At 51.9% G+C, this 23,568-nt stretch overlaps 1 protein-coding gene and 2 long non-coding RNA genes across 4 annotated transcripts in view; 2 read left to right on the forward strand and 1 right to left on the reverse strand.

Moving 5' to 3' along the window:
* Window positions 1-911: 911 nt before the first annotated feature.
* Window positions 912-4,754, reverse strand: LOC139078897 (uncharacterized). 2 transcript variants are annotated; one of them, XR_011532081.1, is made up of 3 exons: window positions 4,610-4,754; window positions 4,325-4,474; window positions 912-1,114 (listed from the first exon to the last, which is right to left on the reverse strand). It is a non-coding gene; the product is annotated as an uncharacterized lncRNA (long non-coding RNA). The 2 variants fall into 2 exon arrangements; XR_011532082.1 differs by lacking the exons at window positions 4,325-4,474; window positions 4,610-4,754 and adding an exon at window positions 3,883-4,315.
* Window positions 3,011-23,568, forward strand: part of MAPKAPK2 (MAPK activated protein kinase 2) — a 44,817-nt gene continuing 24,259 nt past the window's right edge. The window contains exon 1 of the mRNA XM_070591150.1: window positions 3,011-3,629. Coding sequence (XP_070447251.1) covers window positions 3,348-3,629 — 282 coding nt within the window. The 5' untranslated portion in view covers window positions 3,011-3,347. The remainder of the gene's footprint in view (window positions 3,630-23,568) is intronic.
* LOC139078898 (uncharacterized) lies at window positions 12,140-14,920 on the forward strand. Its single transcript, XR_011532083.1, has 2 exons — window positions 12,140-12,646; window positions 14,313-14,920. It is a non-coding gene; the product is annotated as an uncharacterized lncRNA (long non-coding RNA).

Consider the following 23,568-nt stretch of genomic DNA (forward strand, 5'->3'; position numbering starts at 1 on the left):
TAAATAAAAGCAGAGGTACAAGAACCAATGACCCAATGATAAGGGCGAGTCAGGAATCAAGGGTTACAATTAATCCACTTCCGTGGAACTGTTGTCTTTGTGTGTACAATCGTGCATGGCATATGTGTTTGCATGTCAATGGTGGATAAAAATAGTACTTTCTGTTTGCATAGACTTTTAACTTTTGACGTGCATCTACACGTCCATCAAAACTGTCTAAGTAGTTCATTACAGATGGTTAGAGCTTGGTGTTTTACAAATAGGACTTTGGACTTTTGTGTCCTAAGGGAAAATGTTTTATTTTGTTCTTACAATAGCTCTACAAGGTAGACAGATCAGATGTTATGATCAGTATTTTACAGATGAGAAAGAGGGAACTGAGAGGGCAAGAGGATTTCATGAGGTTACACAGCTAGGCAGTGCTAGAACGGAATTTAAGACTCGGCCTCTCTTGCCTAGCGCTTCTTTCTTTAGCCCATCTCACTCCACAGTTATTATTCATCCATTAGGTATTTATTCCATGTCTGTTACATGCCAGGCACATTGTGCTAATGTGTTTGGGTTCCTATGTGTGTGTGTTTTCCAGCTGCTGTGTGTGCAGTCTATGTAATCTCTGTGCACTGTGTACATGCCCTTAGAGTCCCTGTGTGCCCCGTAGGCCCAACTGGCCCTTGTAATTCCAGGAGGACTCCCCAGCTGGGGTTTCAGTTCTCTTGTTATTCCTAGGCCCTTGGGCTTCAGCATCTCCCCAGAGCCCCAGCCAGACAGGAAGGCAGCTTCAATATCAGGGACAGATCCCCATGCAGTGGGCACAGAGCAGAGGAGCAAACCAGCCATGCCTTCGTAATGAGGATATTTACTATTTCATGATAATTTATAGTTTATGAAGAGTTCTCATAAATACTACCTCATTCAATTCTCACTCAGCTCTGAAATTCGATTTTATTATTTTTTTCATTTTTTCAGGTACAAAGAAAAGATAAATGGCTTGCTCAAGGTGACTCAACTCGAGGATAGACTTGAATTCAGGTCATTTGTCTCTAAATTCTGTTCTCTTTCCACTGTCCCTTGCGGTCTCTGAAAGGCCAGAAAAGAGCTCATCCTCTTTGTAGCTCTGTGGGTAGAAGCAGATAAAAGCACAGTGTCAAGCAGTCGGAGGCCCCAGTGACCCTCTGGGAGGGAAAAAGACCAACCCGGAGCCCTGAGCAGCCGGGACTAGGGCCATCCTGTCAGCTGAGACAGAGACTGGGCAGCTGGCGCTTTCACTGCCCCCAGCCCCGCGTCGTTCGGTGTCTCCGAGTGTGCTTTGGGGAGGTGGTAGCAATACTGTAGAACTGGGGAGGTACCTCAAGGCTGTTTTCCAATCTCTGTGGCCTTAAGCAGTCTCTTTCTCTTTGAGGAGTCAGGGTAATGGGGGAACGGTCTCACCGCATCCACCCTCCACCGAGGGAGGAGGCTCCGGTGCCAGACCCGTGTCTGTGCCACTCTCGGGCTACTGACCGCTTGAACCTGTCTGTCTGCTTCCCCGCAGGCTGACGCCATCCACCACCGCAGGGCCGAGCGTGGCACCTGGTACAGAGTCAAGGTGTACGCTAAACTAACTCTGCTTGAAAAGAACGAGTACTGTGTGAAGGCAACCATTTCTCTCCTTGGCCCATGGAGTGAGCCCTGCCCGTCTGTCGGGGAAGGCATGTGCTGGGAGGGTAGCTCCTGCCGTTCCCTCCACCCCTCACTCCTTCCCAGCCTGGCTCAGTCCCTAAGGGCCCCTGTGCTCAGGATGTCCCCTTCTCCCCCAGCTGGGTTTCCCCGGACAAGGCGGCTCTGGTGTGTTGACGGGACACAGTATGGGCCCCATGCGGTAGGTCAAGCCCCGTTCTCTACAACGGCTTCATCAGTAATTAGGCTGAGGTTTTGTCTTCACCTGTCTGGTTCCTTTGTCTTATTTCTCAACTGCTCTACTAGTCAGTGGAGGGAAGAGGTCAGCAGGGATGTATTTGATGATCACTCCCAAACCCACCAGAATGCATAGAGGCCCTCTGGCAGCTTTCCATTTAGGGCCTCCCTAGTCCCCTCCCCTGACCTGGGCAACATAGGCCCAGCCAGGTCCTTGGTATCTTCCTCAGAGACATGAGGTTAACCTGGGCTAGAACTCAGCTTCTTTAAAAATACCCACTTCTCCCAACCGCTGTAGGTTCAGGGATGAACTTTTCCACATTGGAAATCAGAACCTATTCCCCAGACCTTCCCTTTTGTTGCATTTTCTTACGTAACTCTCTCCACAACCCTGAGAAAAGGTATTGCTACTCTTCCCACTGAGAGAGAGGTGAGATGGCTTGCTCAGGGCCACACAGCCAGGCAGTGGGGAAGACTCCGAATTCAGGCCAATTCAGGCCATCTGAATGTAATCCATCCTCTTCTCATCCGGTAACCTTTTAAAGCTAATTTACATGAAAAAATGTTCAACGGTATATTTACTAAATTGTTCGTAATTACACAGCAATAAATCTTTACTGAAAACCAAAAAAAATTATAAGAAATGCAAAACTCAGAGGAGAACGTTCAAGTTAAGAAAACATTTACTATTTGCCTCATACCTCACACCAGGATGAATGGCCTCCGTGCAGCTCAGCCCTGAGGTCTCACCCAGCTCACACTCACTAGTCATCCCTCTCCGTCAAAATAACCCCCCTCTCCCACTTGGCTGCTTCTGTCTAAAAGATCCAGACAACTGGAGAAAAGTGGATTTTCTATCTGAGTTACGCAGCTACTTTCATGCGCCTCCTCCTTCCTTTTGTGTGGCCCTGGTTAAGAACTAGGATTTCTCGGTCCCCACTCCCTGTTCCCCAGCCCCGCGCCTCCGGCCCCGGCCCTCCGCCTCCGGAGGCCTCGCGTCCTCCCCTTTAAGGCCAGCCCCTCCCCCACACCCACGCCTCCCGGCCCCGCCTCGCCTCCCCGAGCCCTGCCCCTCCGACCCTCCCCTTTAAGGACGGGCCCCGGACGCAGACGAGGCTGTGACGCGGCCGCCGGCCCCCGGGCTGGGTACATTGTCGCGCGGCGGCTTCCCCCCGGCCGGCCCCGCCGTCCCGCGTTCCACCGAGCGCCAGGCCCCCGGGGGGGGGGAGGGAGGGAGGGCGGGCGGGCGCAGGGCCGGTGGGCGCCAGCGGCGCGCGGCGGGACCCACGGAGCCTCGCGACCCGCCGAGCCTGGAGCCGGGCCGGGGCGGGGAAGCCGGCTCCAGCTCGGAGCAAACTTCGCAGCCGGGCGGGGGGTGGCGGGGACCCCGTCCGGAGCCGGAGGAGGGGGCGGCCGCGGGCCCTCCCGCCTCTGCGCCCGCGTCTCCCGGCACCATGCTGTCCAACTCCCAAGGCCAGACCCCGCCGGTGCTGTTCCCCAACCCGCCGCCGCCGCCGCCGCAGCCCCCCGCCCCGGCCCAGCCTCACCCCCCGGCCCAGCCGCCGCCGCCGCCCCCGCAGCAGTTCCCCCAGTTCCACGTCAAGTCGAGCCTGCAGATCAAGAAGAACGCCATCATCGACGACTACAAGGTCACCACCCAGGTCCTGGGGCTGGGCATCAACGGGAAAGTTTTGCAGATCTTCAACAAGAGGACCCAGGAGAAATTCGCCCTGAAAGTAGGTTTGGGGCCGGGGGAGGGGCGGACGGGCAGAGGGGGCTCCCGGGCACGACCCCCCGGCTCTGGGGCGGCCGAGGCGCACGGTCGCGGAGCGTGACCGCGCCGACCCTGCGCTCGGGCCGCGGAGCAGTGGCCGCGCGGGGCCGTCCGTCCCGGGCGCCCGGGGGTGCCGGGTGCGCGACCGCGGAGGGGGGCGGCGGGGAAGATCAGGTCCCGGCAGAGCGCGGCGCCGCGTCCGGGTTTCCGGTCACCTCCGGGGTGAGTGGCGGCGACTCGGAGGACTCGTGAGGACTCTGCCATTTTGGGGTTTGAGCGGGATCCAGCCGAGTCGCGACGGTTGGCTCCGGGACCACTTCTGCTAATTTCACCCCGTCTCAAGGAAGTGATTTTCGGAGGTTGTGGTTCCCCGTCCTCTCCTCCCTCCTTCCTTTCTTTCTGCGGGCACAAAAGGCCCATTACTCATTGAGCTGGTTGGTCGGTTGGTTTGGAGAAGTCGGATCTCAGAGGTTTATTTAGTCTCGCTCCTTATTTGGGAGCCGGAATGTGTGATTTCACTTCCCTGGGCCTCGCGAGCGCGGCCGTGCCGCCTTGGGGCGCGCCGGCCCGGGAGGCGCGAGGCTGGAGATTCCGCGGGGACACCGCCCCCGGCGCCGGGGAGGGATTGTTTTGACCCGCGAGTGGGCCCCCTCCTACCTTCGGTGCCCGCGAGGCTCCAGATGGGAGGCCAGCAGGCTCCGGCGGTGTCTGCTGTTTCCATAGCCCCATTGATCACTGTAAAGCGGGTGTGTAAACCACGGCTTGGCCCGGCGCTGATTCCGCAAATGGGAGATGGCCACTTGAGTCCTGGACACGGGCGATTGGTGGACAGTAGGAGGGAGCGTTATCCTTGAGCCAGGGAAACCCGACCTCTTTTTTTTTTTTTTTTTTTTTAAGAGGGTGTGGTAGGGGAAGAATGGGGGTTTAAGTGAGAACACCTACTTCAGAAGTTATACAGAATGGACTCGGAGGTCTGAAGAGACGAGTGGGGCCCCAGGGCATCGCGAGCCAGTGTTCAGGGTCATTTAAAAGGTTTTCTCCTCACAGGGGTTTCAGACTCAACCACGTCTCTAAAGGTGACACATCATGCCTGTTTCCCCCCGGGGTGTCTTAATGATTGGAGGAGGAGAAAAATACTTCCTGTGGTATATTTTTCTCTTCCCCCTCAGCCCCCACTGCTAGCTGTATTTCAGCTGCTAATACAAAACTCAGATATTCGTTATGGGAGGAACTGTTGGAATATATAATTAAATGTCATAACCCCTGACGCCTCAGGGTTGTAGAGGGCACGCATGTCCAATTTCCAAACTTTAAGGGCTCTAAAATTGTTTTCTTGCTGCTTTCATTCTCCCTCTTGGAAGAGAGCTTTTGGCTCGCCCCAACACTGTCAGATTTCTTTGGTTTTTGCTCTGCACTGTTGCTGTGGGCTTTGGTTGTTGTTCAGTGTGGACCGTTGGAGAAGGAATATGTCACTGTCTTGAACACTTGCGTGTTTGTGCCTTAGCCCGCTCTTTCCATACTCATAACTGGGGGTGGCGCTTGTTTGACTGTCGCTCTGACCTTGGGGAGTGGAGTTGAGTGAATTCTGTTTGACCACGGTTAGCCCGTACCATTGAGGAAATGACAGACATTCTTTCCAGGAGAGTTTTCTGTCTCCTCTGAGATGCATCTGCCTTCACCCACCAGCAGTTTGGGGACACTGGCTGCTCATTCTCTTGAATAGTTGGAATATTGTATAAAGACTCGAGGAGAAAAGCTCTCAACTGCTCCTTGTTCTATTTAATAGACACGTGTGACATCCTCTCAAATGCTTTTGGATGGCAATTCAGATTTCTTTTGTAATTAATAGGAGAGATTTGGATATTTTCCCCCTTTGAATAGTTTTGAAAGGAAAAATCTAGCATATTTTAAATGACACTCATAGTTTGTTCTTCTCAGGTTAGAAGTGGGTGAAGATTGAAGTCAGAGTTTGTTTTGACAGGCAGCCTGCTCCCAAATCTTAGAAGTTGACTCAACTGTTAGATTGTAGATTTCCCACACATCTTTGTGTAAAAACTTAATAATAGAGGAAGAAAGAAGGGATGAGGCATTCAGAGACTGACAGCAGTGTCAACAGCCCTTCCATATCCAAATATTGGCTAAGACATAATTACAGCTCTTAGGGGAATCGGGTTCAAAGAATCCTGTTCCAGAGACATACACCAAAGAGATTTCTAGATCTTGAATCTTGATTAACTCAACCTTAGGTGCTGAGTAGTGAAATGATTTTCAAAACCCAGGAGTGTTTTGATTATCAAGTGAGGGAGGAAGATGTGGTGGGGTAGGACGGATTGCCCCATCCAGAAGGTGCCTGGAGAAAAAGGGAGGAGACTTCTGTTCCAGGGGCGTGTTAGGCCATTCCTGGGCATTTGGGGCAGAGAGCTGTAGAGCTGCGGCGGGCCCTCGGGTGGGAGTTCTGGTGTCTGCTGTTTCACAGCCCTGAGAGTCAATGGGAGCTGCTGGCTGCCCAGATGCCCTGCTCCCTGTCTGTGGTCTGGTGACCTCTTAGCCCTATTAAGGGAAATCAGTGCTTGAAAAAATAGTCCCAACTCAGCTTGCTGCTTCCCTCCCTCCACCCGAGAGATCTAACATTTAAATGCTTTTGGTGGGTGCTGTGACCTCTCACCATCTCTCCTGGCTGCTTTTGCTAAGTTCTGAGACATACTCATAACTTCAGTCAGAGTTAGAAGGGACTTTAGAGGTCATCTCATCTAACCCCCTCATTTTGCAGATGAGAAAACCAAGGCCCAGAACAAAGACTTGCTTGAGGTAATAGAGCCATGCACTTGGCAGAGCCAGGATCCAGGATTGGAACCCAGGACGCCAGCCTCCAGCTCTCAGCCTCTTCCCACTTCCTAACTGCAGTGGTCTCATCAGGCTCGGACCGGGCCTGGCTGCATCTGCAGAGCCCCTCAAGCCTGAGGAGCTCCTCTCGCCGCAGGCCCTCCTGGACTGTCGGTGAGGCGTGCTGGGTGGGTGTCGATCGCCTCCCCAGCAATAACCCCTGAAGTTGGAGGGGCAGCTTACAAACCAACCCGGCAGCTCATGAGTTCTGAATCTGTGATAACAAGCTTTTTTGCCACCTACTCCCCTTTTTAGGGAGTGTTTGGTAGAAATTTTATTTATTATTATTTTTTGTTCAAGATCAGGGGAATTCTGTTAACTATTTCTTTGGTAGGGATGCCTAGTCTCAACCTACTTGTGCACTGTCGTATTCCCCTGGGGTTCCTCAGCTGCTTCCTGCTTCATTGTGTCGTGGTGACTCTTAGGTATTAGCTGAACAAATTTAATTAAAGCTGGCACGGTTGTCCCTCTCTGCTGTGCGACTCTGATTAGGTGAAGCGTGTTATTGCTTTACAGAATATATTGTCATAACTTATCTCTGTTTATCTTTCCATGGCGTGGGTTGGAGAAAACAAGGTGCAGTGGTTTCTGCTCCTCTGCTTTCTCCAGCGGCCCTCCTCCCCAGGTCACTCAGTGTCACTGCCATGTGGCTTCCCTTGGTGTTCTGAAGGGGAGATGTTTGGTCTGGACACTGTTCGAGGGAAATGCCAGAACTCCTGCACCCCCAGAGTACAGGCACTCTCCTATCCAGCACACCTCGTGCTGTGTACCTGTCGGGGAGCAAGATAGGTAGCATTGCTGGGTGAGTGTCCCAAATGGGGGTTTGCTGCATGCGATCACAAGGTGAGAAAGGTTTCATCGACCAAACCGGCCTCTTTTCTATCCACTCTGGTTACAGGTAGTTAATAGTTCACTGAGCTTCCTACCACATGCTTAGTTCTATGGAGGGTACAGACATTTAAAGTGGCCTTAAACTCTTCAGGGTCAAGAAACTGATTTGGAGAAGGTGAAATTAACAGTTGTCATTTAGGGGTACACTGCCCAAGGTGGTAGCCAGTATCCATGCATGGCTATTTCAATTAAAATTAGTTAAATTAAATTAAAGAATTAGATGCTAGCTGCATTTCAAGTGTTCAGTAGCTACATGTGGCTAATGGCTCCTGAATTGAGCAGTGTAGAACATTTTCATCCTTGTAGAAAGTTCTCCTGGACTTTGCTGGTCTAGGGGTTAATTTATGGGGTTGGGAATCGAGGAGCTTTGAAAGAGGGAAATCTGTGAGGCCCGAAGGAGCTGAGGAATGAGCAGATTTGCAGGAGGCGATGGCGACACTGGCCCTGGCTAGAGCTGAGAGGAGAGCAGATCAGGTTGATAAGGAGCAAGTGGGGCTAGTGGCTCAGAATTGAACCTGACCCATCTTTGTGCTAAGAACAGGTTTTAAAGTGTTTGAGGGGCGTGATATAAACTAACAGGATGTTATAAAGAAAGGTTACAGATCGCTGAGGTTGGGGCTTGTGGTTTTTTGAGGGAAGGTCTAGTTTCTGGTTTCAGAGACCCTGCCCCTCTTGGGGCCCTGGCCCCTGCGTGCTGCAGCAGGCCTCTTGGCATCCACTGAGGCAGGATCAAAGCGGGGTCGGCTCGGGGTCCTTTTTTCACTTGTGAATTGTGGGCTTTGATAGAGCTTGAAGATAATCTCCGGCTAAGGTCTGGGATCAGTAGCTGACAGAAGTGGGGAGAAGAGCAGCCCCAGGCCTTGGGACGAGATATTGGTGGGTGTCTGGGGAACGAACGGGCTCCTTTTAGGGGGATGAAGTGTTGGGATCCATGACGAAGGTGCTTGGACTGCTTGGGCTCTGAGGAGTGGGCCCATCATCAGTTGATGATTTTACTTAAGAAGCAGGTGCAGGAGATTCAGGGAGAGGCCTGGAGGAGCCAAACTTTAGGACTGCTGGAGGCAAACTTAATCCCTGGCCAAATCCTGGGGTGGGGGAGAGGGCCAAAGCTCTTGTCATCTGCAGAGCCCAGGGGTGCGTGGAGTCTGTGCCAGGATGAATGCAGCCACAGCAGGGAAGGACATTGCTTCGGCATCTGCATCTGAGTCCTTTCATGATTCCCGAGTGGCCCTCCTGAGCTCTGATCCAGGAGTCTCCCTGGTGGTTTGATGTCCATGGTACAGGATTCATACTTTCCTGCCTCCCTTACCTCTGCTTCAGGCCCTTCCAAAGGCCATGTGATGTCTCTTTTTCCCTCTTGTCCCTATACCGCACCTTTCCAGGTGCTTCAGTGTCCTGGAGGGAGGTGGGCAGGCAGAGCGGAATTGTTCTTTGTGTCTGAAGGGGCTGCAGCTGCTCTTAGTAACCAGTGGTAAAGGGACCCACACCTCATAGCACCTTAGAGCTGAGGACACTCCATAGTCATCTTTCTTGACTCTCCATCTCACCAAGGAAGAGGCTGGGCCAGTCCACAAAGGTTCAGTGGTACGTCCTGGGTCTTACCTGCTGTCAACATCAGTGCCATGCCCTGGGACCTGGTTCCCTGGGACCTACCGTTGGTGAGTTCCTTTGGTTTTTTAGTTGCTAGAGGTGGTAGTACTGGGATTGTAGGTCTGGTAGTACAAAACCAAGCTCCACTAACTGGGCGCTAGACTCTTTCTACATGGGTCACCTTATAAACAGGGCATTGGTAAAGAGAAGGAGCCATGCCACTGGGCAGCTTAATACACACCAGGTATGGAACCCACGTCAAATTTTGTACCTTTTCTAGTCTTTGGGGGAATACTGACATTTTGTATTTTAAGATATGTATGGATAGAAATATTTAGAGATGAGCCTGTTACTATGGGTTATGTAGTAGATTAGAAAGCCAAAAAAAAAAAAAAAGGTCTAGTCTTTGTGCCCTGCTAAGTAGTTGTGTAACCTTGAGTAGGTCAGTTAAACTTTCCAGGCCTCCATGCATATGTCAGAGTGTCAGGCTCCTGCTGGCTTCTTGGGCACTGGCAGTGTGGAATGGTGGAAGGCTGTGCTGGAGGCAAGAGGCTGAGGGCAGGCAGGAGAACTTGCTGACTTGCTCCATGTCTGACCATCAGCAGTGTCTGGGCCAGCATGGATGCCTTTTTGATAGGCTTAATGCTGGCCTCCAGGGCAGCCTGTGTCGAGTTAATTAATAATCGTCACTGACCGGCTGCTCCTTCTCCTGTATGAAGACTTGGAAAGCGTTCTGTCCAGCGCCTCGGCAGAGAGGAAGGGCTGTGTAACTCAGTGTGGTGTGTACCTACTCTTTCCTTCAAATCAGAAGAATCCTAGTGTAGTGGTGCCTCAAGGTAGAGATCGGGAATCTTTTTTTTTTTTTTAAAGATTGGCCCTGAGCTAACATCTGTTGCCAATCTTCTTTTTCTTCTTTCTTTCTTTCTTCTTCCTCTCTCCAAAGCCCCCCAGTACATAGTTGTATATTCTAGTTTTAGGTCCTTCTGGTTGTGCCATGTGGGATGCGGCTTCAGCCTGGCTTGATGAACGGTGTCATATCTGCACCCAGGATCCAAACCAGTGAAACCCTGGGCCGCGGAAGCTAGCGTGCAAACTTAACCACTCAGCCTTGGGGCTGGCCCTGAGATAGGGAATTCTTGATTTTCCCCATCTGAAACTCCCTGTTTGAAGTTGTGGGGCCAAACATGGCACTGGGATTGGTTGTGGAGGCTGTGCCCTGCACAGGAGCACCTGGCTGAGGGAGGGAGTGAAGGCTGTAATCTGGCCCCCTGTCCCCTTGTCAGGCTTTGCCTTGGTGTGTGGCTGCATCCATCCAAATGAATACTTTCTTCTCATTCACCCAAAGATATAGCATGGGCTCGGGGCTGTTCTGAGATGAGAGTTGAGCACTGGTTCCCAGAGCTGATGGGAAAATTAGGATTTACATCCAGGTACCACTTCTTACCTGTTGGACTGGATAAGAAGGGATATCAGGAGTCCAAGGAAGCAAGAGGAGAGGGGATGCCTGGTGATGTCTGTTTTCTTTTCTCTTCTTCCTGCCCATTTAAGGCTAGAGCAGTGGTTTCAGCCCTGGAGCTTTGGACTGTGGGGTTTTGTGTGCCAGAATATCAGATTTGGTTGGAGGAAGAAGAGACAGAGTGGAAAGCGGATAAGGTTGTGCTCAGCCTCTGGCAGTGTAGAGTTCTTGGGGTCTTTATTCTCTGGTCCAGTAAACACCTTTGAGTGCCACCCGGCAGGTGGTTGAAGCTGGGCTGTGGTCCCAAGATCAGCCTCTGTAACTGACGTTCTCCTCCAAGACCAGCCAAACTGTGTGTTCATTCCAGCAGAAACGTGAGCTGATCGAAAGGATTATATGAAAGGGCGTCTTACTCTTGAGGGATGTTTCCAGGCATCTCCATGGCCAGTGTCCATCCAGGACTTGTCTGGGAGATGAAGAGTGGTGACTAAAAGCAGTAGCTACAGGGCCACGGTCAGAAGCTGTTTCTGTCTCAGGGAAGATGAGGGGAACAAAGGAGCTATCTGCTGCTGCTTCTCTCTGGCTTAGCTCCATGATGCTTCTTCTCTTGAACCTGAACAAATAAGCCATCTCTCCAGTCCGGGGGTTGGGGAGGGGCCTAAGAGGAGACCTGCTGACAGTCCGCCTGCTGGCTCCTTACCCTCCTGGCCCTCCCCAGGCAGATGACTGAGTTGATCATGTTGCTGCCATTTTGGTTATCCATATTGTTTCGAGGCTCCCAGCCACACTGAACATTTGCAACCTGGCCTCCTGCCCAGGACCCAGAATTGTTACTCAGCCCCTCTGTCCCAAAAGCTAAAAATAAACCTGCCACTGCTGCAGTGTCCCCTCCAGCCAGGCCCTGATAGCTGTCCCGGGTCTTCCTGCCACACTGCTGAACTGCTTTTTGTTTCACTCATGCCCTCCCTATTTGCCGCCTTTTCTTCCAGCCTGAGCTTGGTGGGTGGTTTGGGGCCAACTCGCTTTTCTGAGTGCTGGAGTGAGCTGTGGCTGGAGCTTCTCCAGGTGGCAAGATTTGCGTGTGCAAAGGCTCTGTGGAGCTGCCTTGCTTCTTCCCCTGAGCGGAGGGGTGAGACGTGGGGGAGGGTGAACAAGCTCATCAGAGGTAGACTTTCTCCTCCATTACTCCAGCGCTGGCTTCTTCCGAGCTCCACCTGCGAGCAGGCCTCCCTGCCAGAAGGTATGTGGGGATGAGGAGGAGAGCCCCCCATGAGGCCGTTGCAGGCCCTCACCCCGACTGCCCTGTGACTGAGCATATTACCTGCTCTAGGGCTCCTGCCCTGTTGCTAAGCTATACTCTCCACCTCTGCAGTGTGGGGCTTCGGGTTACCACTTTCAAAACTGTGACCTCATCTCGTTGGCTTCCAAGAATAACTGGGCCCTGCTCTTCGGCCTCCTTCCTGAGTTAGGCCCTGGCCCCTCTGGGCCTCCCAGCTCAGCCACCTGCAGGGTGTCACAGAGAGCATGGGTTCTTCTGTCTTCTGACTGTGGGGGCAGGGGTATTGGTGATCTGTGTCCCTTGAGGGCCATTGAGGTGGCCTCTTCCCCTACTGCCCATGGGTCCTGGAGACCCATAGAACAAGGTGAGGGAAGGGGCTCGGGGGGCTGGGACACCTGCTTAACTGAGAGATACTGGGCAGTGTGTCCTTTTGTTTGACTTGGGCATTCTCTTCTTTCTGATTGTTCTAATCCTTGCACAGGTGTTGGTACTAATCGTGGCACAGGAGGGTTCTGTGTGTGTTTTCTTGGATTAGAGTGTTTTTGGGAGGAGTGTATGGGGGACAGTGATAGGAGCTGAGGTAGGACTTGGGGGACCCTCTGTCTTAGCTCGAGTTACGTCCTAGACCACATCTCCATGACTGCCTTCTCCCGCCTGTCCCCCTGGGGCCTCATCTCCTCTGCGGGGAAAGATTTAGCTGCCAAGGCCCATTGGCCTCTGGAGGGGAGGAGTTGGGTGTAAATTGCTAAGAGTTTATTTTTAACTCTGACAGAAGGAGCCCCTGTCCTTGGAGTAGCCATATCCTCTCTCTTCTCTCCTTATCCTGGCCTCCTTCCCTGGCTTCTGTACTTCTTGGAGGAAGCCTAGTAGGATTCTAAAGGTCAGGCTACACAGGAGCTGGGGAAGGGAAGCCTCTCTAAGTGAAGAATCTGAAGGTTGCTTGTCATGCCTGATTTCTGCAGAGCTCAGAGGGCAGGGGGTGGGGAGGGGAGGAGGAGGGGGACCCTGGGCATTGAGGCCACACGTGTGGAACTTAGAGCATCCTAGGAATGCAGGTGGACTGGTGAAGCGACCATGTGTTCCAGGGAGCTTGTAGCAGTCCGGCTGCTCTGCTGCGTTGGCCTGGGTAGCCAGGGGTCGTCTTGTGCCTTTTGTCTTCCCTCCCTCCTTACAGGTATCCAGACCTCTGAGAGGCAGAAGGCCATGGGGACAAAGGGAGCGTGTAGAGTAACCTGCTTGGTGAACTCTCCCCTTTACAGAAGTGCCGGGTTTCCTTGTGTCCTCTGACTGCCAGGCTCACAAGCATCATATCCCTTCCACTGGAGCCTTTGTGCTTGTGTCCTCTCCCCTGGCAGCATTCCAGTCACCTGTGCTCCTAGCGAGGAGGAAGAGGGGCGGGAGTGCCCCTTTGCCTGTGTCCACACTCTCGATTTCATGACTTGTTTTGTTTACTTTGCCTTAGATTTTTTAAAAGAACATAAAATTGGGTTTGAGGTGTACTTGGAGAAGGAAGGAGTGGAGAGTAGTGGTGGGGTGGGAAGGGCAGGAGAGACATGTGGCCGGCTCTGAGACCCTCAGCTCCGGAGTGAAGATCATGCCCCCTCAGTTCCTGGAGTCCGTGGAGGGTTTGTCTGCCTACAGCTTAGGTCTGATGAGGTAGCTTCCTAGCTGAAACCCTTCAGTGGGTTCCCTTTGCCTGCAGAATACGAGGGATTTCCAAATCCTTCTCGGGTCTGACCCAGATCTGGTTTTTGGAATGCATGCTGTGTTTCAGCTCTAGTGGTTTATATATGCTGCTTCCTTATAGGACTCTGCTCCCCCTCGCCCCCCTCCCCCCCCCCCCCCGCTTTGCCTGTGGCCTGTATGCCATCTGTGCATCCATATCTTCTTTGCCTCCCCGCCCGCCCCCTGTCCGTGTCTGTCTATTCCGCCCTGTACATTTGCTGATACTTTCACGAAGCCTTCATTCCAGAAGTGGGTCTCCCCTATCCCTCCCTGTCAAACCTGCCAAGACGCTCTTACCTTTTATTTCACATTTTAAGTATATTTCTCCACGTGCAAGGCACACCTTTAGATGTTGAACTGTAAGTTCCTTGAAGACCTACGTCTTCATTATTTTTGTATGCTCTTATTTCCATGTAGTGACTGTATGCCATCATTAAAAAAAAATTCATCAAGAGTTTGGCATTGTGCATTATACCTAGCTGCTTAAAGATGTGATAACTGAGTAATAGTGGGTGCTACCTCCATAAAAGTAATGTATTAGTGGTGGTCCTCAGGGTTGAGGGGTGGCTTTGGGTGAGGGGTAATATTCGGCTGGGCTCTCTGAGGCTGAGCCTGGGTAGAGTGGCGGTCCTCCTAAGTGTCTGTCCCTCTTCTCCCTCCTGTTACTAAAAAGCCATGCTCAGAACAGTCTTCCCTCCACCCATCGGGATCTGCTGACTCAAGCTGGCACCTTCTGTTTCTGCTAACGGAGTTGTCATTCCTGTAAGGGCCCTGACCACAGTTTCCCGCTGACGCCTGTCGTCTTCTCCTGCCTGTTGCAGAGCCCCTCCTTTTCCTGGTCTGCTATGGAGATGGCCCTTCTGCCCCTTGGAGAACTTCAACTGAGGGAGGGACAGGTGTGGAGCTTGCCAGCTTTCCTGCAGCTCTTGGCATCTTCTAGTTAGCTCCAGACACAGCAGAGACACACAGAAGCAGTCCAACGTGATCTGTCCGCTGGCCTTGCTCCTGTGTGTTACAAGAGGACCGGCGTTGGGCACCAGGTTGGGGAGAGTGAGGTCAGAAGTTTGAACCTCGTGAGGCCACTTAACTCCATGCCGCAGATTTGCAGGGGAAGCAGAACTGGACTGGCGTCTGAGACCTGGCTGCATGGTCCTCCACACGTCCTGGAACCTGTCTGGGCCGCACTGTCTCCCCCTTTGTACATCAAAGGGCTCAGACTGGATTTTGAAGGACTCGTGCCTTACTGTTGCTGCAACTCCACTGCTGGGGAACACCGTGCTGGGGAAGAGGTGGTCAGCCCAGGTTCCAGGGAGCTGTTCTCCCTGTCCTCAGTTTTGGCAGGCCAGTGTTCTTTCACCCTTCTCCTGGCTGTTGTATTTTTATTCATTCAGCCATTCGACCAATGTTTATAAACATTTATTCTCCCGCATGCCTGCCTCCTGTCTTCTCTGCTGACAGGCCATCAGGAGGCCCAGATGGCAGGATTAGCCTAGAATGGGAAACTAGTTGGGGTCATCCTCTTGGGTTTAGACCCCCTTAATCCCTCTGCTATCGGAGATGAGAGGAATGTAGAACAATGAAGGTTGATTCTTTCCGGCAGCTTAGCCTAGACCCCTGCCTTTCTAAGCAGGATTTGCCTTAGAGTGCCTTCTATCTGCCTGAGATTCAAAGCAACTTACTACTCAAGAAAATTAATTAGCAGTGCCAAGAATGACTTTTGCAGCCTCCCTAAGGATGGATCAGAACAGCAGGTTGACTTTGATCTATGTAACAATCTTCTGTCTTTTGCCTCATTCAGATCACTGTTGAAAGCTTAGCAACACTGTGAAGGTTTCCCAGGGTAATAACAAGTCTTTGTTGAACAGATACTATGTACCAGGCATTGTGTCAGGTGTGTTACTTAGATTCCTGTGAATCCTTAAAATAATACTGCAAAGTGAAAAGTCCCCATTTTACAGAAGAGGAAACACGTTCAAGCATGTTCAGAACAAGTCGTTCATCAGCCATGATTTACTGAGCACCTAAGTGGTAGGGATGGTACATAGTGTACAAAACAGACAACAACAAAAATCCTGCCTGCCTGGAGCTTACATTCTAGCAGGGGGAACAGACAAACATAATCAGTTAAGTGGTACAGCTTGTCAGATGGTGATGGGTACCAAAGAGAGGAGGAGGCCCCGAAATGCTGGCAGTGTGTGTGTGTGTGTGTGGCGTCGGAATTTTAAACCAGGGCTCAGGGAGGGCTTTGCTGCGAAGGTGACATTTGAGGGAGCCTTCGAAATATTTGGAGGAGGAGGGGCACCAGGCGGAAGGGATAAGGCCAAAGCCCCGAGGCTCTCAATGATGGGATGTCTAACTCCTTGTAGTCCTTATAGCTCCTTGCTAGGGTGGGGGTCAGGGGTGCAGTACTGGCTCTCTAATAGTTCTTCTGCGACTCCATTATAATTCAGTACTAGGTCAACCAGATGTAGCAATTTGTGTTTTATCATTAAATATTTATGGAATGCTTATTTTGTGCAAGTTGCTACAATGATAAGATGTGGGCCCTGCCTTTGGGAACTTACAGTTTGGAGGAGGAAAGAACACTTACGTGTATAAAAATGAAAAAAGATTGCCACCCCCCGAATTTGGATTCTGGCCTTTCACACATGTTCCTACTTGACACTCTCTGAAGAAGCAGAACCTCTCAGACAGAGTTAGGCCGGGTGGTCTGATTCCTGGTTTTATACGCCAAAAAGGAGGTCGGGGAGGTGGTGGTGGGTGAGTGGTGGAGTCGGGGCGAGAGAATGGCCACGAGGGCTCAGAGACCGGGATGGGCTCCTCCAGGCGGGAGGGGGTTTTGTGGTAGGGTCACTTTGCCTGGCATGGGGGCAGAGGATGCTTCAAGGACTCACACCTGTGACACCCCGGGGGTCGGGGGTGGTGCAGACACCAGATGGCCAGTAGGAGAGTTTCTAAGGTACTGCGAGGAACTTCACTGAGTCATCTCATCTTCTGTTTGGCTGGGGGGGAAGAGACAGTGCATCCCCAGGGATCTTCCTGGTAATAGGAAATGCTTGGGATTGGGTGTTGACTGACCATTGCCTAGAGCCAGGGAGGAAGGGTTAATGAAAAAGGAATGACCAGGCTAAAGCTGTGGCAGAGCTTTTTGTCCTCCTTTTAGCCCTCACAGCGGCTGAAGAATCCTGCTCTGAAGAGTGGCGTCCTTCCTGTGTGCAGCCTCCCAGGCTGCGCAGCGGGCAGCCGGCACTCGGCGGGGACAAGGAGGCTCCCTACCCCCCCCCCCGGGGGGCAGCCGGCACTCATGGGGGACAAGGAGGCTCTCTGCCCCAAGCTCTGGCCGTCTTTGCTCCCTGCCTCTCAGGAGCTGGGCGGCAGAAGTCGGGGCTCGGGTTGGAGCCGCCCGTTAGTGCAGATGGGAAAGTGAAGCAATGGGTCGGGCCTGCTTTTTCCTGAACATGTGCTGTGACAAAGGAAGTTGCAACATGCTTTTTGTTTTTTTTTTTTCCCTTTTTATAGAGCAAGAAGAAGGGGGAAAAAAACGTCTTCCAGTAAACTTCAGAAAAAGTACCTAGTCTTGGATGGTTATGCAGCCTGCATAACCAGGTTAAGCACCCTGCCCCCACAGTGCCTTTCGTATGTGGTCTTTCTTCTGTCCTTTCTCCCTATCCATACCTTCCAGTGTCCCTCTTCTCTGAGGGACAGTGTCTCTGCAGCAGGCTGGCTTTGTCTCCAAAGAGAAAGTAGTCAACAACTTGGGCCAGCCGAGGGAGGCCTGAGAAAGCATCTCTATTGCCGTCCAGGCGAGAGGACCGTGGTACCAGCTGAGGCCTGGAAGGGTGCCTGGCGGCCTCTCCTCCATAGCAAGAGGTCTTCAGATACGACAGGTGGTTCCTGCTGCCCGCCTGGCCTCTCTTGCTGCCGTGTTCATTTGGTATCCCTGAAGGTTGTTTCTCAGCTCGGATAACCACCCTTTTTGGTAGATTCAGAACATGTGTCTAGGCAGATGCTGGGAAAAGGGGCCCAAAATGTGGGAGGCAGAAATCAAGGCTGGAAGACCACACATGTTAATCTGGAGCCCTGGTTGGGTTTGAACTTGGCCTTGGTGCTGTACCTGGGCAGGAATCCAGTTGTGTTTGGAAGTGTGCAGATGATGTATTTTCCTGATGAAAACTATTGAGGTCTGGAAAAGTAGTGGAACTTTTTTTTTTGGTAACATTCATTTCCTCTTCCTCGGATTTCTATACCCCAATATAGCCAAAAAGTTCTAGTACAAATCAGTTTTTTTTTTTTTTGAGGAAGATTAGCCCTGAGCTAACTACCACCAATCCTCCTCTTTTTGCTGAGGAAGACTGGCCCTGAGCTAACATCCATGCCCATCTTCCTCTACTTTATACGTGGGACGCCTGCCACAGCATGGCGTTTGCCAAGTGGTACCATGTCCGCACCCGGGATCCAAACCGGTGAACCCCGGGCCGCAGAGAAACGGAACGTGCGAACTTAACCGCTGCGCCACCGGTCAGCTCCTACAAATCAGTTTTGAGACTCCAACTTTAGTCAACTAAGGAATGTTCTAGGTCGTCCCTGAGAATGAGGTGTGCTTGCTCTGAGGAAGTTGGGGAAAGGCACCAGCCAACAGGCCCGGCTGCCCGGGATGGGGCGATGGCTGCAGATGCTGCTGGTGCTCATTGCTTTCTTGGGCAGAGAAGGGCAAAGTCCTTAGGGGTGAGAGTTTTTGTTCAGGCTCTTTGTTCTCTGTACCTGTTGTTTCTGCTATAGCCGACACAGAGTCCTCCTTTCCTGCTGTTTTCTTTGAATTTAATCTCCCTGTTATCAGGTAGGCCTCTACAGGGTGGAGATGAGCTCAGAGAGGCAGTGGGGGAGGGAGTAGAGTCAGAATTTGCTTGTTTGCCTGAATCCCACATTGAGCCCTCTTTCATAGGAAGCTGTGCTGTCCGACATGGTAGCCACTAGGCTCATGTGTCTATTTAAATTTAAATAATTAAGTAAAATTAAACATTGATTCCTCTGTAGCACTAGCCACATTTCAAGTACCCAGTAGTCACATATAGCTGGTGGCAGTGCAGAGAGAGAACCTTACATCGTCAGAGAATGTCCCTTAGTGCTGGACTCTGAGGTCATCACGGTACTCTCTGGTAAAGATGGATCTGGGTTGGAAGGGGATTTGTGGAAAAGCATCAGGAGAGGTTTTGAGGCCCAGGGGAAAGAGTAAAGAGAAGGTAATCACTTAGAAGGGGACCTTAAAGAGTATTTCATTTGTCTGCTTAGGACTATATTCCGGCAGATGGTCCTCTAGCCTACTGGCCCCCAAACCAAGTGGATTGTCAGAATCAGCTGTGGGTAACATTTGAAAATCAGATTCCTGGGCCTCGCTCTTTGTATCTCATTGGGTCCAAGACTCTGCAACGGTGGTATTCAGGAATGGTTGTTTTTGTTGTGATAATTGTCTGTGTTTGGCAACCACTGACCTATTGAAACTATGCTGAAATTCCTCCACTGAGGGGGAGCTTACCCCCTTTTCAGGAAAACCTTGCCATTAAAAACATTTTTCCATCTATGTTTATTGAGTGCAAAATTTGGTTTCCTAAACTTGTAATATCCCTTGGTGCTGGTTGCATTCTCCAGCCTCACAGAACGCGCCAGTTCCTTCTTCTGAACTCATTCTTCTGCAGATACTTGAGCACAGCTGTGGTGTGCTCCCCTGGCACCCAGTGTCATGGCACATTTTCAGAGTGCTTGACCTGCCAAGGGCTCTAGAGAGATGCAGAGATGTGACATCATTCCCAGCATCCTTCGATTGTCAGGGCTTGCTGAGAGGTTGAGGAAAGGTCCACGTCCCAGTAGACCTTGACGTTGGGAAGTCCCAGGGGTCCTCCGGCTTGTGTGGACCCTGTGCACCCTCCACCTCTCTGTGTACTGCTCCACAGGAAAGAGTCCCTGTTTCTCTGCATGGTTAACACTCGCTTCTGGAGGGCACTGATCTGGTTTTCTTCAGAGGCATTGGGAGACTCAGCTCTCCGTTCCTGGTCAGATATAACCTCATCCATCACTTCTGTTTAGAGACCCTCAGTAGCCTCCCCTTGCCTCCAGTGTCATGCTCAAACTCCTAAACTTGGTATGCAAGTGAGCTGGCTTTGACCTTCCTTTCTACCCCCACTCCCAGCGCACACAAGCACTCACCCTTCCAGGAGGTGACTCCTTCCTACTCTGCGGGCTCCTTAGGCTTCCATATCTTCTCTTGGGTCTTCCGTCTGTTCATTGTTTTAACTCCTGGTAGAACTGTATTTATCCTTCGAGGCTTAGATTTTCCCTGTCCCCTACCCTGAATTCTAGGCAGAGTAGCCCCCTCCCTGTGCTAGTGGTAGTTCATACAGATGTATGACCTCTGTGAATTTGAGTTAGCTTGGTTCCAGGTGCTCCCCTGCTAGACTCTGAGCTCCGTGAGGAAAAGGACTGTGTCTCCTTCTTTGTTTTCCCAGTGTAAGCACAGCGCTGGCACTCAGCTGAGGTGCGGTGCATACCCACAGAAGCGGCTTAGTTTCGTGCAGGCCGTCTGCTTTTGGATTCTGATGAGACTGCTGCCATGGGCGGGGGGGGGGAGGGGGGCGGTGTGTGGGGAGGATAGGAGTTTGGGGGGTTTGCAGCCCCTTTCCCGGCTCCAGCATCCGAGGCCCGGGGGTCTCGGGCCTCATCAGCTCTGAGAACAGTGCTGTTTAGCAGCTGGTGATTAGCAAGCAGGGCAGGGAGCTCAGCTGCTGCAGAGGAAAAACTGATATTTAAACAATCGAGTTTTTAAAGTTAAGAGTTAAAGTATCAGTTTGAGAAGCAGCTACATCCAAACACAAGCCTGCCCGGGTAGAGAAGAGAAGTGGAGTAATGAGTGGGGCCAAGGACTCCTTCGTAGCCTTGCGGGGAGTCCGGGGGAAGAGGCCTGGGTGGGTGGCGCCGGGAGCCGGAGGAACGCTTGGGGGTGCTTCCCTAGAGAGGGCTGTCAGCGTTCCCTTTCACTCCCAATTTCTGTAGATTGGGCTCATTTTGCCAGGTGGGCAAGAAGAGAAATTTGGAAAAATAGGGTAGGAATAAACTCTGGGCTTGTTCCTAAGGGTAAAGCACACCCTTTTGCATTTGGTGATAAATAGAGACGGTTCAGTACTGCCTCGTATTATCTCATCTTGCTTTCTTCTGATGCTACTGGGGTTGGGAGGGAGAGCTGACTTAGGGCCTCCTCCCTTCCTGGGTCAGACCCAGAGCATGAGGAATTCCCCGGCCTCTTGATGTGCCCCAAGAGTAACCGCCATCTCCATCCGTGAAGGTGTTCTAAGAACTGCGCGGGCCAGGAGCAGTCTGTGGCTTCAGAGCAAGAGCAGCTGCTCAAGAGGCAGAGGCTTCCTGTGTGAGGGACGGGGGGCTTGGGAGTGCCCGCATCCTGTCAGCGGGGGCACCGGCCTCTGTGCTCGGCTGCAGAGGTCGGTGGGAGAGCCCTGTCAGAGCCCGCTACATTGTGAAGGGAGCAGAGTGCCCCCGGGAAACCAGACAGGCCGCTGAGCGGTCTTCCACGCGTTCACCCCAGGGTACACGGCCTCTGTTTTCCAACCCAAAGGAAGGGTCTGTCTGACAAACGGGTTTTTTTGAGGGGGGGACTACTTTCAGATTCAAGAGACAACTGAGATGCACAGTTTGAATGTGAAAATACTGGACTTTCTGGGAAATGGTGATGCTTTATGCCCTGTGTGAGCATCTGTCACTCATTGTTAGCTGTCCATTGATCTGTGGCCCATGATGGGAAGAGGGTTGGGTCAGAACCCTTGCTGGTCAAGCTTGGTCAGCCCGCTGTTCCTTTCAAGTTTCTCTGTTGGAATTAGTGGTATTGGTGGCTGAGCTCACCCAGGCCATGTGTGACGTGGTGGTGACCTCTCACTGACCATAGGTGTGTATATTGAGTGCAGTCATGCGGCTGCCCTTATAGCCAAATGCAAAGCAATTGGGGAAGCCTGTGGGGAGACTTGGTGAAGGGATAGAACCAGCTGGCTCAGCTGGGGTTGAACTCTTGTCCTTTATGACATAAGTACAGATGATCCACAGCCAAGGTTGGTTTGAGTTGTGCAGAGGTTCAGTCTCTTTGGTGAATGGTCCTTGTGGAAGCTTTGTCACCAGTGGAACTGAATGGTGAAGATACCGTGAACGCATGTACACTCATTAATCTGTTCATTCATCTGCTCACCGGAAGCTTACTGTGGGGGAAACATGTAAGCAAAATATTTCTTATATCCTCCAAGTGGTAGAAGAGCTCTATGTACAGGGGACTTGGGGACATCCTGGAAAGACCACCCATTTCTCCAAGTACCAGATGATCTTGGAATGTGTTGGTGGAATGCCAATCCTGAGATGCTCTGTGATCAAATAAATCTGGAAAACATTCTGTAGTGCACATGAACATTTTAAAGGCTCTGAGAAGGTCTGTAAGTAAAAGAATCTATTTGGCTGTGTGTAACCTAGTGCTTCTGATATATATAGGACTGCCTTTTTACTTATCACGGATTAACATCCTACAGAATACTCTTTGAGAAATGGCAGTACAGTCTCCCTGCTCCAAGAGAACTGTCCAGTGATTCAGAGAAAAATTTACCTGACTCTAGGTCAACATAGGTTTGAGAGGTTTAAAAAAAGGTGTATCTGTGTGTGCATGTGTGCACATGTGCTTGTTCTGGGGGGCGTGGCAGAGAAGGGCCCTCGGCAGGTGGCTTCTGTTGAAGTTGGCCCTGTCTCCATCCCTGCTGGCTTTGTGCTTCTGGAGCAGGCTTTTGTCCTGGCTTGAACATACTGAATAGCAGCTACATCTGTCATGCCTGGGAAGGGGCAGTTTGCAGCGTAGGGGGTGAACGAGCAGGGAGTGGACACCCCTGCTTGAGTCCCAGGCTCCTGAGAGCTCCTCAGGATCAGAGACTGGAGGGGCTGGTGACTCGGAGGCAGCTGCTTGCTAGTCCTGGAAGTGGAGGGGAGCAAGACTTAGCTCCCGTCCCTCTGCATCTGCTTCTGCAGTGGGGAGACTGAGTGGAACCCTGAGGAGGCAGCCAGGCAGAAGCAGGGGGCTGGATGTTTCCTCCCCTGTCCGCCAACCAAAGGGCATCTGGGGCAGGGGGGCAGGGGCTGAAAGGCACTTGGCTCTCTATTACGCAGGGGAACTGAGCTGAAGGCATTTTAGTTTAAATTTAAGGAAGAGTTCAGAATTGTGGAGTGGATTTACTAAAGTTTGTGGAGTTTTAAAATTCGAGACTCCTGGCTAGAATTGTGTTCAGACCATTGGTGACGGGAGGTAGATATGAGCGATTGGTCCCCCGGGTGGCCGTCTCCCGGAGAAAGGCCTGGGAGGCCTCACCAGGTTCTTCCTGTGGAACAAACAGGGCCCAGGGATCCAGAGCCCACTGCAGGCCTCAGCACCCTGCTGGTGCAGCTTTGCCAGGAGGCCATGGTTATTTCAAAGGAAATCGGCAACTGGGAAAAAGTGGGAATGGGGGTGGGAATCAGTCACTCTTCCTGGGGATTATACATGTCTAATATGGGCAGACCTTGGTGTAATTAAGGCTGGCCCAGGATTTCCTGTCTGTTTGTATGTATGTATGTATGTTGGTATGTGTTTATTATATTTTTAATGCTACTGTCCTCTTTTGACCTTCCCAAAGGGAGGGGAGTTAGTCTGTCCTCAGGAACTAGGGTGAGGTGGCCTTCTCTCTGCCTTTCCTCAGCTGCAGCTACAGCAGCCTGGCCTCACTCACATGGGGAGAAGCAAACCCATCCCTCTGATTGTTGCCCGTGCTGGTGGAGAAAGGGCAGGTGCGGCCCCTCGGTCCCCCTGGTCAGGAAGTCTGGGTGGCCAGCCTTTGGGGTGGGAAGCAAAGCGGGAGTATCAGCTGCCGCCACCAATGGGGGTGTGTTTGCAGACTTTTGGGCTCCAGTGTCTCCAAGGGACCAGCAGCTCTGACCCTTGTGGACTTGCTGTGGCCCCTGGAGAGGCGAGAGCTCTTGCCAGGAACCTCTGAACTCGCTCGAGGTGGATGC

This window comes from Equus przewalskii, chromosome 23, assembly GCF_037783145.1.
Source record: "Equus przewalskii isolate Varuska chromosome 23, EquPr2, whole genome shotgun sequence".
Taxonomy (NCBI): Eukaryota; Metazoa; Chordata; class Mammalia; order Perissodactyla; family Equidae; genus Equus; species Equus przewalskii.